Below are 15,566 nucleotides of genomic sequence, written 5' to 3'. Positions count from 1 at the left end.
GACTGCAGTCTATGGGTTAGGAAGTCTATGATCCTGTTGCAGAGGGAAGAGCCGAGCCCCAGGCCACGGAGTTTGGAGATGTATCTGCATGCTAAATTCTCCCTCAGTGTATCCGAACAAGTGCCAGAATGTGGTGACTAGGGGATTTTCACAGTAACTTCATTGCAGTGTTAATGTAAGCCTACTTGTGACACTAGTAAATAAACTAAATTTTATGTTTGATCACAACACAATTCCTGACTTTGGCATGCTTCCTGATAAATTACAATCTTTTTGATTTAAGTTAGTGGAAAAACCTGTTTGGCGTTAAAAAGAGACTTTTGATAATGTCCTGTGAATCCAAATAGGTTCTGGTTAGCAGTTCTGGATCTGAAAAAAAGGCCTATTCGTGAGGTGCCATCTCGTGTTCAAGAAATCTGGCAAGAGTTTTTAGCCCCGGGAGCCCCCAGTGCCATTAACGTGGACTCCAAAAGCTATGACAAGACCACACAAAATGTGAAAGATCCAGGAAGATATGCGTTTGAAGATGCTCAGGTGAGCAGATTACACCACGAAAGAGATGCAGCTTATATTGCTGTTGACAAGAAAAAATGTCCTTTTTTTTCCATTCATTTGTGGGACATGGGCGTCACTGGCTCGGCCAGCATTTATTGCCCATCCTTAATTGCCCTTACTGAGTGGCTTGCTAGGTCATTTCAGAGGGCAGTTGAGAGTTAGCCACATTGCTGTGGCTCTGGAGTCACATGTAGGCCAGACCGGGTAAGGCAGATTTCCTTCCCTAAAGAACATTAGTGAACCAGATGGGTTTTTCCGACAATGGTTACATAAGTAAGATGCATCCCGTGAAAATATTGTAATATCTTGCACTGTACATTAAAGGCATATAGCTATTTTAACATTTTCAATTCTAACTAAACCATAAAAATAAATTTAAACTGATGGCATAGTTCTGTAATGGGGAATCACACCAAGTTGCTCCTTGGATTACATTTCAGGCAGCCAATTCAAGAGACCCAAGTGCAAGATACCAAGCTAATTGTCTTTGGCCTGGAGGTTGGCACTTGATACTTGGAGGACTAAAAGACTGAGCGAGTGCTTAATAAAAATGGAAGGAACAAAAGTAGAAATGAAAGGACCCGTATAACAGTGCATCCTAAAGAGTGAACATTAATTTACTTTTTTTCATGTACCTTTACTAAGTTCAACAGTTAACCACGTTGACCAAGCTTTGCAGCAAGTTTAAAATAAGAAACAAAGTTCTTAGAAGTCCATTAATATTTCACCTAGTTCAGTCACCTGCCCCTCAATCACATCAGTCACTCCACCCCCACTTTATTTTTATCCAGATTTTATTTGAAAGTTCTCACAGTGCTAATACTGCACACTTTTTAGTTTAGAAAAGACACAATTATCTGCATGGAATGCATGGAAAATTAATTTGGCTCATTCATAATCTTTAGTGCAATCTGCACCCAGAGAGACACTTTTGAATCTCTGTACAGAATGGTGTCCCATTTCAGGAATTCAGTGCCGAGAAGTCCCAGGTCAGATGTAGTGCAGCCAGACACAGAGTAAAGCTCTGCAGTTCGAGTGTACTAGAATATGAAGATACAGCACTTTAGGTGCACATGCGTAGCCTGCTCACATTTGTGACTTGTTCTTTTAGGAGCACATTTACAAACTGATGAAAAGTGATTCCTACCCCCGTTTCATACGTTCCAGTGCCTACCAGGAGCTGCTCCAGGCTAAAAAAAAGGTACTTATTCATAGCTGTCTTTCGCTTGTACCTCACTCATCAAGCCATTAATGATCTGCTGGAGGTATGGAAAGAAAATGGTAGGTATTGGAGCAGGAAAAAGGCAACAAAAATCACTTTTTCATCTTCTGAACTTACGTTATCAAGCATCACTTTGGCTAATAATTCAATTAGATATGTAGCTTTTGTGTTTATTGACTTAAACAGCATTGCACTTTTCGCTGCAATGTGTTTGTCTCTTTTGTTATCGCTTATAAAGTAGCTAGCGCCACAGTTTTAAAATTATGCCAACTTTACTATCAAGATCCAATAATGTTTATATCATTTAATAGCAGGTATCCTGAGCAACATTAATACTTTCTGTCCTTAGCATTTTACCTTGTTCACTGAAAACCTATATTGTAACCATACTCAACGAGGCAGCCAAGCAGGGCGTATACCCATAATCTCCAAATACGTGCTCTTAGCGGCCAAGGCTGCTAAATGAGTTTGTAAAATTAGCCCCGCAAAGTTGACTTTTAAAGAATAAAAATCATATTACTGAAATGTGAGTGTAACATATTTTGATTTGGCATGTTTCTTCAATTAGATAATTATTGAGCAGATCTAAAGGTTTTAAGTCTTGGATGCATTACCCTTTTGGTTTCAAAGTTTTGCTCAAGTTATAACATGACACAATGTTCTTTGAGCCAACCAGTCTGTGTCAGTGTTTATCCTTTGTATGATTAAGTAGTTCTAATCTCGTCTATACACCCTCTTCCCATGCAGTTCCAACCCCTTTTCCTTCAACCGCCTATCCAAACTTATCTTGAATGTTCTGTTTTAACCGCTATTCCCTTGAAGTGAATTGTACAGTCTTACAGTCTCTGTGTAAAGTAGTTTCTCCTGCCCTCTGTTTTAAATCTCTTCCATTTAATTAGATACCTATGACCCCCTCATTCTTGGCCCCGCAGATACTGGAAGCAGTTTGCTTCTATCCTGTCCCATCTCTCCCATAATTATTAACATGTTATTACATCGCCCAATATCCTGTGTTGGCTAAATGGCTAAAGACTCAATTTGTTCAATATTTCTTCCTTCTAGTATTCCCACATATCACATAGCATCACAGTGTGTCTGCATTGTCCCCTCTCTAAAGCCTCGCCACCGCGGTATGGTGCAGATCCTAATACTGAATACTATTCAAACTGAAATTATTTTAATGTTTAATCTTAACTCATCATTAACACTTGTCTTTTATATCCTATACTTCATGAGATGAGGCCTAGACCTCTGTTAGCTCTTTTTTTAATAGTCTTGTCAACCAAAAGTGGTTCGGTAATGGTGACTGATGTGGAAACCAGAATTACAGGAAGTGTGTCTCAGGAAATTGAAAGCATTCAGGCTGTTATTTTTGCCTGCATTAATTTTAAGGGACAGAAAATCACGGTGTAATTCCCCAAGATGAGCTCCCTAGTCTGTGCTGGGAGCACCAGAGCATAGAATTGGCCACTAGGTGTAGTGATATTGTGAAAGTGTTCATGAAAAGTTCTTGGGACATAGAGAAATTGTAAGCGTGTTCATTTAGAATGTGTCCGTGATTTCATTTGACACATCAAACCGAGGAACTGTTCACGAACCCGTCTTCTAAATTGTCACCATTTACAAACTAGAAGGTTTTTTTTACTTTAAAAAGTCTGCTAATGTAAAAAATTGGCCCCAGTCTCGGTTAGGCTGGATTTCTGAATGGGTGGGGGGCTGTGCGGAGGGGGATGGGAGGTTGCGGTGGTGAATCTGGTTTGCATTAAGTTGAAGCAGGAGGCATTTGGCAATCCTAGGAGCAGTTGCGCGATTTTTAGAGGGTAGAATGATCGGGAGAACTCCTCCTGGCCCACAAAATAAAATTTGAAACAAAAAATAAAATGCTTTCTCTCTATATTTTATGTGCTCTCTTTCTCTCCGTATCTCTCTCTCCTTTCCTCCTCTTATTCCTTTTCCCACTGATCCCATTGCTTTTGATTATTTCTGTCCCTGCTTTGTAATATACTTGTTCAATTTGAAAGACAAGCACAAAGTCCAAAGGCTCCACCATCACCACTGTCACTAGCAACACTGTATTTATTATAAGACGAAAGAAGAGATGCTTTGTGCAAGCAATGAAGACGCAGGTCAATTAATTCTCGAGTTGAGATGCTGCATTTTTGCAGTGCATGCCACTCTCGCACACCAGCTTAAATCAATCAAAATCCCATCTCTTTTAGGATTGATGGATGCAAGCATCTGGCAACACTGAGACCTTAACATTTGGAGCATAAACTCTAGCAATGAGCAAAACCATGCCTGAACTAAACAGACATGTCATGCAATATTAATACTTTTCAAGGGCATACACTCATGATTGCAAATTTTGTTCTAAATATCCAAATCAGGCCAAACAAGGCCAACTCTAGCCAATTTAGTGCAGAATGTCAAAATGGGTGACAGTCAAGAATATTGATTTATGGTTTCAATTTCTATAAACGTCCAATCCTCTCGAACTCAGAAAATAGCTGTCAGTTCTCAACACCCAAACTGTAATTTTACACAAACCCTATCTCAGACCGGGTCGTTTAGGACCCAGGAGAATTTGTGGAATTGCAATTTTAAATCTTGCTGGCGCCTGTGTTACAATTTATGTCAATGTTGACATGGTTTGGATGAGGCCTATTGTAACTTTGCGGTCATGTTTTGTTAACCTCTAACTACTGGGGCTTAATCATTGTCCTTGAAATTTTGTAAACAATTCTAGGTAGTACAGTTAAAAGTAGCAGATTTGGTACAGTATTGTATGGAGTTAATACAGTATATTCTGATGTGTTTACTGTTTTATGCTTAAACTTCATTTCATTATCTTTACCAACATGTCCTATGTTTTTATTCAGTAGTTACCATTCCTGCAGTTATTCTTGTTTTCTTCCTAGATGTTGTTGTGGCCTATTATTTTTGCCATTGATTCAGCAGTTCTGTTTGCTTTCTTTGTATCCTCTTTTATGTTTCTTTATGTTCATTGAAGTCGAGAATCATTGAGGATCAGTTTGAGAAATGCACTCACAATATGGTAAGTTGATATTTGAGCCTGTGTCACAACTCCACAGTGCCGACCCAAGCAGTGAAGTTGTGGTAATCTTTGATACAGATTCGCAACTTTGTGTAGAAATGAGAGTGCTTTATTTCAATTTCATATCTATTCTTTTAGATATGCCAGGCTCCTTATTTTGTGTGGAGAGCGTTATACATGCTTGGTGCATTTCTTCTCGTTTTGATTGTTCCTCCTAAGATCCGGGAGTGTCAGCGTGAGAGCTGTGTAGGTGAAATGATAGTCTGGACAATTGACCTCATTGGACTTAACTATAAATCATTGCTTCAAATTAACCATCCCCAAGTAGTCTAAATCTTTAACACGTACTAGCTGATTTCAACCACGAGTTCTTTAATTCTCTCTCCCATCCTGAGTCGCCTGAGACCTCACTACATTAGCCTGATTGTATACGGTCCTCAAGAGATAGTTCAGTGGGCTGAGATTTCATCACGCAATGTCTGCAAAGCGTTCTCGCTTTGCGTGGATGTCATTTTGCTAATATCATTTCAGAAGCCAAAATACCAATAACACACCCTCAACTTTGCTTTCTCCTTGTTCACAGAAAAGTATGAACTTATTTTGAAGGAGGTTCCCAAAGGTAATATACAAAGAGCAATGGCTTTTTTTTCTGTCCATGTTTAATGTCAGCTGTTACATTTTTTGTTGTGTCCTTAATGTTTGAAATTATTGGCGAGACTGCACAAATAATTCATTCCCATACACTAAGTACATTTATTACCCAGGCTTGAACCCTGATCATTTCTTTCGCACATAATCAAGGATGGATAAATGGTTCAGGGAGCTAAAAATAAATCCAACAATCTCAGGAATGTTCACAATAGTCTTTGAAACCAGCACAAGAAGAGAAATCTAAATACAATAGGGGTGGCATAAAGTATAAAAGCAAAATACTGCCGGAGTCTGAAACAAAAACAGAAAATACTGGAAAATCTCAGCAGGTCTGACAGCATCTGTGGAATCCATGATGTGGACGTGCGGGCGTTAGACTGGGGTGGACACAGTAAGAAGTCTTGCAACATCAGGTTAAAGTCCAACAGGTTTATTTGGAATCACGAGCTTTCAGGGCGTTGCTCCGTCATCAGGTGAGTAACTCGCCTGATGAAGGAGCAGCACTCCGAAAGCTCGTGATTCCAAATAAACCTGTTGGATTTTAACCTGGTGTTGTGAGACTTCTTACAGCATCTGTGGAGAGAGAATAGAGCCAACGTTTCGAGTGTTGATGACTCTTCATCAGTGCTCCATCTGCTCTGACGAAGGGTCATCCAGACTCGAAACGTTGGCTCTATTCTCTCACCACGGATGCTGTCAGACCTGCTGAGATTTTCCAGCATTTTCTGTTCTTGTTGCAGCATAAAGTATCTCCAATTTTAATGTTCATGGACCACCGACATCCCAAGATTCATCGTTCAGTGTATTGTTGCAGCAGCTAAAGTCCCACAAGAAGTGTTTCAATACACTTTTCATCCTGAATTCTGCACTTGCTTCACATCTAATTTTTAAATATCCATCACTCTTCATGTTGTCACCGATCATCCATTTCACACTTCCTTTCGCATATATTTTTTAACTTCTTCTCTCCGCACGCGTTTGATGCTCCTCAGTTGACAGGCAGGGACATAGTGTAACTCAACAAATCTCAATCTATCTCACCACTGCGCTCCTCACAGTTAGCATGTTCATGTTACGCACAACTATTCAATTATTACCCAGTTTCTCGCTCAATGAGCAGAAGCAAATAAACCATAGATGTTAGCCATGATTGAGATTTGACCAAGAGTTTTTTTTTATAGAAACCCTACAGTACAGAAAGAGGCCATTCGGCCCATCGAGTCTGCACCGACCACAATCCCACCCAGGCCCTACCTCCATATCCCTACATATTTTACCCGCTAATCCCTCTAATCTACTCATCCCAGGACACTAAGGGGCAATTTTAGCATGGCCAATCAACCTAACCCGCACATCTTTGGACTGTGGGAGGAAACCGGAGCACCCAGAGGAAACCCACGCAGACACGAGGAGAATGTGCAAACTCCACACAGACAGTGACCCAAACCAGGAATCGAACCCAGGTCCCTGGAGCTGTGAAGCAGCAGTGCTAACCACTGTGCTACCGTCCAACACTGCAGCAATTAGAAGCCCTTTTGATTGTATTTTGTATAAGCATTCTCCTTTCCTTTCATTTTTTTTCTGCCACTGTTCATTTACTGTTCTATCTTATCTTTTTCTTTAAATATATCTTACATTCCTTCCTTTTTGATTTTAATTTTCAGTCTTCCAACTTAACTTGGTTTCCTTGTCTATCTTGCTGTGTTTATCTCTCCAGTTACACGTCTGCTATATTTTGCCCTCTCCCTCGATTCCAATTATCACACCAGTCAACTTCAAAATGACGACATCTCTTTGCATTCCAACAATCATCATAACCCTAGAAGGAAGCCACTCTGTGTCCAATACCCATCACCAAATGTGATTGGCCTCATGATCAGAATCACTTACTTCCTGTATTGTACCACGCAACGGAGTAAAGAATTTGCAATGATTTCAATCAGGCCATTGAGATTGGCCTATTGGAATATTGGAATATGAACTCCTTGATTAAGGAGTCAATTGATGGGCCAATCAGGGAGTTTTTTCCTTATATTTAACCGGGAGTGTCAGTTCCTCTGGGACTCCCGAAGGTAGACTGCTGACTGATAGCACTCTGTGTACTGCTGCTGGAATTGTAAATAAAGGGATTCTGGGGAAGGGACTTCTGCCTCCGAAGACTTCTTATTAAAGAGGCAATTTACAATTGTGATTGGATATCCCTAAAGTCTAAATCTCGAGAAAATGAAGAGAAAGCCTGAAGATTCTAAAAGAATGTCGCTGCTGTTTTTTATTCCTTCAGGATACTTCAGGATGTCCTACCAGCTCCATAGCTCGGGAAAAGTGGAGCTCTTGAAATGCAGACCTATGCACATGGGCGGCATGGTGGCACAGTGATTAGCACTGCTGCCTCGCAGCACCAGGGATTCAGGTTCGATTCCCGGCTTGGGTCACTGTCTGTGCGGAGTCTGCACGTTCTCCCCGTCCTTGCATGGGTTTCCTCCGGGTGCTCCGTTTTCCTCCCAGTGTACCAGTTAGGTGCATTGGCCATGCTAAATTCTCCATCAGTGTACCTGAACAGGCGTGGCAACTAGGGGACTTTCACAGTAACTTCGTTGCAGTGTTAATGTAAGCCTACTTGTGCCACTAAGAAATAAACTTTAAGCTTTATGGGCAGAACTGACCTCCAAACACTGACAATGGGACAGTTGGCCCTTTGCTAATATTGTAATAATGTTCAAAATAGTCCAACATTGGCTATGAATTCTATTATCTGTCCAATTCTATTGAATCAACTCATTGTTTTTATTCATTCATGGGACATGGGCATCACTGGCCAGCCAGCATTTATTGCCCATCCCTGGTTTCCTTTGGAGAGCAGTTGAGAGTCAACCACATTGCTGTGGCTCTGGAATCACAGACAGGGTAAGGACGGCAGATGTCCTTTCCTAAAGGACATTAGTGAACCAGATGGGGTTTTCTGGCAATCGACAATGGTTTCATGATCATCCGTAAATTCTTAATTCCAGATATTTTTTATTGAATTCAAATTCCACCACTTGCCGTGGCAGGATTCGAACCCGGGTCCCCAGAACATCAGCTGAGTTCCTGGATTAATAGTCTAGCGATAATATCACTGGGCCATTGCCTCCCCAATCATGCCAACATACCCGCAGTTATACTTCACAGTCTGTGTCAATTCAGTGTGATTTCAGTGTCAAACCCATACAAAGCCTGCAGTTAGCAAACATGGAGAACTGATTCCAAGTGTTGACTAAAGTGTCACTGCCTCATCCAATGACAGCACATTAGGTCACCTTTTATAGAAACCTGCTTATGCGGCCTCATAAAGCAATCCATCAATGAAGATGTTTGAAAGTTTAGTGAGAAAATTGAGGATATATTTGAAATAGAAAAATGAGTCAGCCCCAGCCAACTCATTGGGTTGGATTTGCTATTGATGAGCGATGAAACCCAATGTTAACACAGTTTCTTTTCAGTTTCTTTCTGTTTAACTTCAATCCGTGAAGTACATTCTATATCTCCAGCCTTTACCAGCCAAAACATTTCACTATTATTGATGTGTGGCTGAATAGGGACACATCATAAACTTGCACTCCAGAGAACCCAGGTTGGAGAAGAAGGGCTACAGTGTTGTAACCAGATTCCCCACCATGCTCCTGCAATATTAGCAATTCACTCGGAACCCAAGATCATGGAATCATGCCTTATTTTGGATCTTGTAAAGGACTAAATGTTTTATAGTGTTACTTTGAAAACAAAATACACTGGTCTGCCAGTTCTTGTCTTATAAAAAATGTGGACTTTGCTTATACAGATGGCTAAATATTTCTGCTTAAGAAAATAAATTTGGATCTCTGTGGATATATTTGTAAGAACTGCTATTGAAATCAATTTGGAATTGATGCCAGCATTTGTAGGGGAGCGCACAGTCATGTAGTTTCTTATTACATAGGAAAGAACAGGACCAAGTCAGATCTCACAATCCTTCTGAACAGTCCCAACAAGTGTGCAGGAGTTTAAAGGGGAATCCACGTTCCACAGGGAACTCCCCAGCTGATTCACAAGCATCCGTAGTTTTATTAACAACTGAAGCATTCTTGAGATAGTTTAATTGCAACTGACCTTTCAACTGAGTTATTTAAGTTTAATATCTCTTAAAAATCTTTATTAGCCACTGTATTTCATTTCTTTTTGTGAATTCTGGTAAAATCATTGCAAACCCATATCAGATGAACACCAAAAGTCCCTGCAACACTAAAGACTTGATCAAGTATAGTAAATAGATTGGATTATAGAAACAGTGAAGGGGATGTCTAGCTGGCCATTATTGCACCCACAATCATATATTCATAGAATCCCTACTGTGCAGAAGGAGGCCATTCGGCAATCAAACCTGCACCACCAACAATCCCACCCAGGCCCTATCCCCTTAAGCCCTTATTTATCCCACTAATCCCCTTGACACTAAGGGTGGGGTTTTCCAGCCACGCTCACCCCCAGACCGGAAAATCCTGCCCGAGGTCAACAGACCTTTCCATGGTCCGTGTTCCGCCCACTAACCTCCACCCCCCAGGGGCAATTTAGCACTGCCAATCCACCCAACCTGCACATCTTTGGAGTATGGGAGGAAACCGGAGGAAACCCATGCAGACACGGGAGAACATGTAAACTCCCCACAGACAATCACCCAACGCTGGAATTGAACCCGGGTCCCTGGCGCTGTGAGGCAGCAGTGCTAACCACTGTGCCACCATGCTGCTCTGAGTTGAATCAGAGCAGATCATCTGAAATCTAGAGGATCATTGACAAGTACTGAAAAGGAAAGTACAGAATATCTGTGATGTAACAGTGGACGTATCAATATTTACATAGAATTAAGGAGTCAAAACAAGACAAAAGTGTGAGTGGTCAGTTGTTTAATCCAGTGAGTTACTAAGAAATGCAAAATAGGAAAGTCCTGGGTCTTTGCTGTGTTTGCTGGTTTCAACTGGGGCAGGCCATGGTTAGTGAGACAAAATGGCCTAGATTGCAGTTTCTGGTAGCTTTCCAGTCACCAATCTACATTTTAGGAACATTAGAATCCCTATAAAAGAGATAGCAAGTCCACAATTTGTTTGTGCAGTTTGTTTTTGCATTTTTGGCACTGTAGGTGTCTATTTGGGTCCAAAGTTGCATTTATACGCCATTTTGTGCAGTTTATTAGTGTGGATGTTAGGCGCATGGCAGGTAAATCATCGACCGCTTTGTGTTAGTTGCTGATTGATTTCTGCTGGCTATTGCTGAGTTAGTTGAGGTGCTTGGCAATGTCTCCTGCTACTTACAATCTGTGAAGTCTACAGGGAGTGGTATAGTCCATAATGAAGACTTTGGTTCTCCACTTCAAAGGTTCTGCTCACAGCAGTTTCTCCCAGCCATAAGTGTTGTGGTTTCTATCTTTATTGGTCTGCAGCATGACGAGGGAAGGTCGGCACAACAGCTCAAGTTTCTTGGAGAGAGAGGAGGGGAGAAAGAGTCTCATTAGGAAGTCATAGCCACACAGGGAGCATTTCTCTTATTTCTCCCTCAGTGAGTAATGTTGGCCGGCGTTTAATGGAGCCCACCAGAGCAGGCTGGGTGGCAGCCAGACCTGTATAATAACATGAGAGGCCAGATACTCCTTCACACTGTTTAATCAGCAGTGGGAATGGGTCAAGCTGGGGAACCAGCCCACTGGCTAATTAATGAGCTACTTAAAGGTCATTATTCCTGAGCCCACCAGGATTTAGTGCTGGCTCAGGAATTCTCCATATGTGGGACTCCCATGCCTCTTGAAGCATTGTCCAGCAAACCCTGTCGGGTTTGCCTGCAGCCTCTCAGGGGCCCCTCTTTCAAAGGAAAGTAGTGCCTCCTCAAGGGACTCAGCTTCGAAAAGGTGCCTGCAGAGATCCACCCACCCGCTCCCCCTCCTTACTTTTACAACCAACTATCCCTCTGCTCCTCCCCTCTCCAGTGACTGCCCTCTCCATGATCCAACATGCCCACACCCATCTGTCTCCACAGATGATGCTTGGCGAAGTTCTCTGTGCATGACCAGCAGTAGCCATCGATCCTGATGGTGCTGCTGTAACATACAGCTGACAGTCTCCGATTGGCTGGCAGCTCTTGGGAGTGGGATTTCCAACTTGCCGGGGACATAGTTCTATGGAAGGTCTGATCACACTTAAATAGCATTAGGCACCCCGTGGAGAGGTGACGCAGATTTCCCACTGGTTCTCCAGATGGTGGGCTGAACCCGCAGCACCTATACCAAATTCCAGTGGCCAATAGGTGGTCTTTATTTCATGATGGAAGTTCTCAGTGAAATCTGTCACCTGTTACACTGCAGCCTGGAAAAGGGCAAGGAGCCATTGCCAGTGGTTGTAAAAATGACTGTACCTGTCAACTTGCTTGCATTGGGCTTCTTCCAGGGTGGAGCGAGCAACAGCTGGAATTCTCTGATGTCATACACCCCATCACCACTGCCACTGAGAATGGAATATTTGGCACTCAACGCTACTGCCTCACAGCTCCAGGGCGCTGGGTTCGATTCTGGCCTTGAGTGACTGTATGTGTGGAGTTTGCACATACTCCCCAGTGGGTTTCCTCTGGGTGCTCCGGTTTCCTCCCACAGTCCAAAGATGTGCAGACTAGATGGATTGGCCATGCTAAATTGCCCCTTAGTGTCCCAAGATGTGTAGGTTAGATGGAATAGCCATGGGAAATGTGTGGGGTTATGGGGATAGGGCAGGGTAGACGCCCTGCGTAAGATGCTCCGTCAGGGAATGAGTGCAAACAAGATGGGCTGAATGGCCTCTTCTGCACTGTAGGTATTCTATAATTCAATGTGCTGAATTCTTGTGACATTTTGAGTCACCTAAATATCTCCCACGTCAGAGCTTCATATTCAGTAGTGACTTCCCTTGGGTGGGATTTAAAACCAAGGCATCAGAGACAAAGGACAATATCTAAGCCTCTTCATCATTCAACTTCAGGGTGGCACAGTGGTTAGCACTGCTGCCTCACAGCGCCAGGGTTCAATTCCCGGCTTGGCCCTCTGTCTATGTGGAGTTTGCACGTTCTCCCCATGTCTGTGTGGATTTCATCCAGGTGCTCTGGTTTCCTCCCACAGTCTGAAAGATGTGCTGATTAGGAGCAGTGGGCTATGCTAAGTTCTCCCTCAGTGTACCCGAACAGGCACCAGAGTGTGGCGACTCAGGGACTTTCACAGTAACTTCATTGCAGTGTTAATATAAGCCTACTTACAACACTAATAAATAAACTTAAAACTTTATGATGTCCAAATTTCTCATACAGTACCAAGCAGGTGTAAACTTGTTACTGAATGACCACATTGCGGGTCAGTTCTGTGCTTTGTGCTGTCATGCAACGGCATCTGCTCTAAACTTCTCTTACCAATGAGTATATTGAATATGAACCTTATTTTGAATGTAGATCTTGAATTATAACTTTGTGAAGTTCCTGTAAAGAATGGTAACATATGCACCATGCAAGGTTACACTTCAGGATAAAGATAGTAACTGGAGGAGTGATAAACTAGGGGAGTATTACAAACATAACTGATAATCCGACTATAGATGGATTCCTCATGAAGGAAAACTTATCAAGTTGTAGTCTCGATAGTTCGTACATCTTCCCTTCTTTCATGTTATTCTTTTAAGTTCCTGTAATTTTGTTTCCCACCATGCTGTGCATTATTTTCTTATTACGTAATTCTGTGTTCTTCCTGTGCACTGGAGTACTGTTGCTGTATGATCGTAGAAAAATAGCTATCAATCATGCTGAACATGACACAGTTGGTGGATATGCACAATATCGTTGATGGAAATGCAATGGGCAGGATTTTCCAGCCAGGCTCGCCCCAAAACTGGGAAATCCTGCCTGAGGTCAACGGATCTTTCCATGATCCACCGGGCTCGCCCCAAAACCGGGAAATCCTGCCTGAAGTCAACGATTTTTCCATGGTCCGCCTCTCGCCCGCTCCAATTCCCGTGGCGGGCAGAACGGGAAAATTCGCCCCATTAAATTCGATACAGATATAATTATTTTTCTGGATGTGCAGTATAGAAGGACTGATCTCAAAATTAGTTCTGCTGCTATGAGTGCCGTTTCGTGTCAAAATTGTGCCCATGCCACTTCCACTGATCTCCGATGCTGTGGAATGCCATCTTGTTGAGGATATTAGCATGAATGTTACATGCATGTGCCAGAAGCAGGCAGATTGTGATGTCAATCAGCCTGAAGCTGCCAGTTTGGACCGTGCTGCTCCAGTCAATACCCTACCTTAAACATACACTGCCACACATGAAGCATGATGCAGAGATGCCGGCGTTGGACTGGGGTGGGCACAGTGCGAAGTCTCACAACATCAGGTTAAAGTCCAACAGGTTTATTTGGTAGCACGAGCTTTCGGAGTGCTGCTCCTTCATCAGGTGAGTGACTCACCCGATGAAGGAGCAGTGCTCCGAAAGCTCGTGCTACCAAATAAACCTATTGGACTTTAACCTGGTGTTGTGAGACTTCGCACTGTGCACATGAAGCAGCACAACAACCAATCCCCCTCTCCCTCACTGCTGCTCGTGAAAAGGATCATCATCAGATTGCAGGCGAGTTGTTATTACTTCCACTGGTTCCATTGAGTTTGTAGAAATGCTGAGCGCTTTGAGGAGTTCTTTACTGTTGGTAAAATCCAGATTTATTACTGTAAGGGTTCTGAACACCACACTTGTTCCCAGTCATGAGTTCCAGAGTAGCACCCTGCCTTCATGGACTGCCATGACGTGGAGATGCCGGCGTTGGACTGGGGTAAAAACTGTTACTTCATGGACTGCAGCATGAGATGGCGATGGTACAGAAGCAACAAAGAAGAAGACAAACAATGGGAGGGGAATGAGAGAGAAGAAGGCCCTCAGTTGGAGGATTGAATTACCTATGGTCTTCCACTTCTCTTACCTCCACCTAAGCCGGAGCAGTGCCTTTGTTGTCTGCAATTCATGAAGGTGCTCACTGAACCCAGGCACTGCTCGAAGCCAAATCTGTAGCCTCAGAGCAGGGCCAAGACCAGCACTGCCAGTTGCAGTGAAGGTGATCATGCCCCTTTTCACGTCCTTTACAGTGTTCCTTCCAGACCGGAGCTGTTGATGTTTCTGATATCTCCCAGTTCACCATCCATTGCAGGAGAGAAGTGACACAGACACCTTATGTCAGGACAGAGAAACTACATAGAAACATAGAAGATAGGAGCAGGAGGAGGCCATTCGGCCCTTCGAACCTGCTCATGGCTGATCGTCCAACTCAGTAGCCTAATCCTGCTTTCTCCCCATAACCTTTGAGCCTGTTTGCCCTAAGTGCTATATCTAGCCACCTCTTGAATATATTCAATGTTGTGGCATCAACTGCTTCCTATGGTAATGAGTTCCACAGGCTCACCACTCTTTGGGTGAAGAAATGTCTCCTCACCTCCATCCTAAATGGTCTACCCTGTATCCTCATTCCGTAGTTCATTGTGTTGTCTTTGAACAGAGTGAAACAGCCCAGTACCGAAGGCCTTGCAAGGATAGCAGACTTCTTCATGGTGCAGGGTGCCATCGACTGTACACATGTGGCTTTGTGAGCACAAACTTTAATGCTGAGATATACTGAAACTGCACAGATTATCACTCACTGAAGGTACAGTTGGGTGTGCAGCCAAGCTCAGTATACCATGTTCATGAAATCCTGCTACTCTGACAGCAGCTTTAATGAAATCCTTCTACACCCTGTCCACTGTTCTATCAATCTCTCAACCACCACCTCAAACTGGAAGGTAGCTACTGAATGCCAGGCTCCTACTACCACTCTGCAACCCAATCACAAACGGTCAACGACAACCATACTGCTGCGAGAGATGTCACTGAGCAGGTGATTGGGGGCCTGAAGCAAACATTCCATTGGCCTCAACTGATCTGGAGAGGCCCTTCAGTATTCAGCAGAGGGGGTGCCCCAGTCGATGGTGGTCTGCTGTGCCATCATGAGGGCACAACCCTTCCCACCATGGAAGAACAG

At 43.0% G+C, this 15,566-nt stretch overlaps 1 protein-coding gene across 1 annotated transcript in view; it reads left to right on the top strand.

Annotated features, from left to right (window-relative positions):
* LOC144504901 (regulator of G-protein signaling 7) overlaps positions 1-15,135 on the top strand; it is a 416,072-nt gene extending 400,937 nt beyond the window's left edge. Inside the window, exons 14-17 of the mRNA XM_078230649.1 lie at positions 348-534; positions 1,667-1,756; positions 4,788-4,832; positions 15,022-15,135. Of these exons, the coding sequence (XP_078086775.1) occupies positions 348-534; positions 1,667-1,756; positions 4,788-4,832; positions 15,022-15,135 (436 nt within the window). The remainder of the gene's footprint in view (positions 1-347; positions 535-1,666; positions 1,757-4,787; positions 4,833-15,021) is intronic.
* Positions 15,136-15,566: the final 431 nt, after the last annotated feature.

This window comes from Mustelus asterias, chromosome 15, assembly GCF_964213995.1.
Source record: "Mustelus asterias chromosome 15, sMusAst1.hap1.1, whole genome shotgun sequence".
Classification (NCBI taxonomy): Eukaryota; Metazoa; Chordata; class Chondrichthyes; order Carcharhiniformes; family Triakidae; genus Mustelus; species Mustelus asterias.
This window is presented reverse-complemented; position numbering and strand designations above follow the sequence as displayed.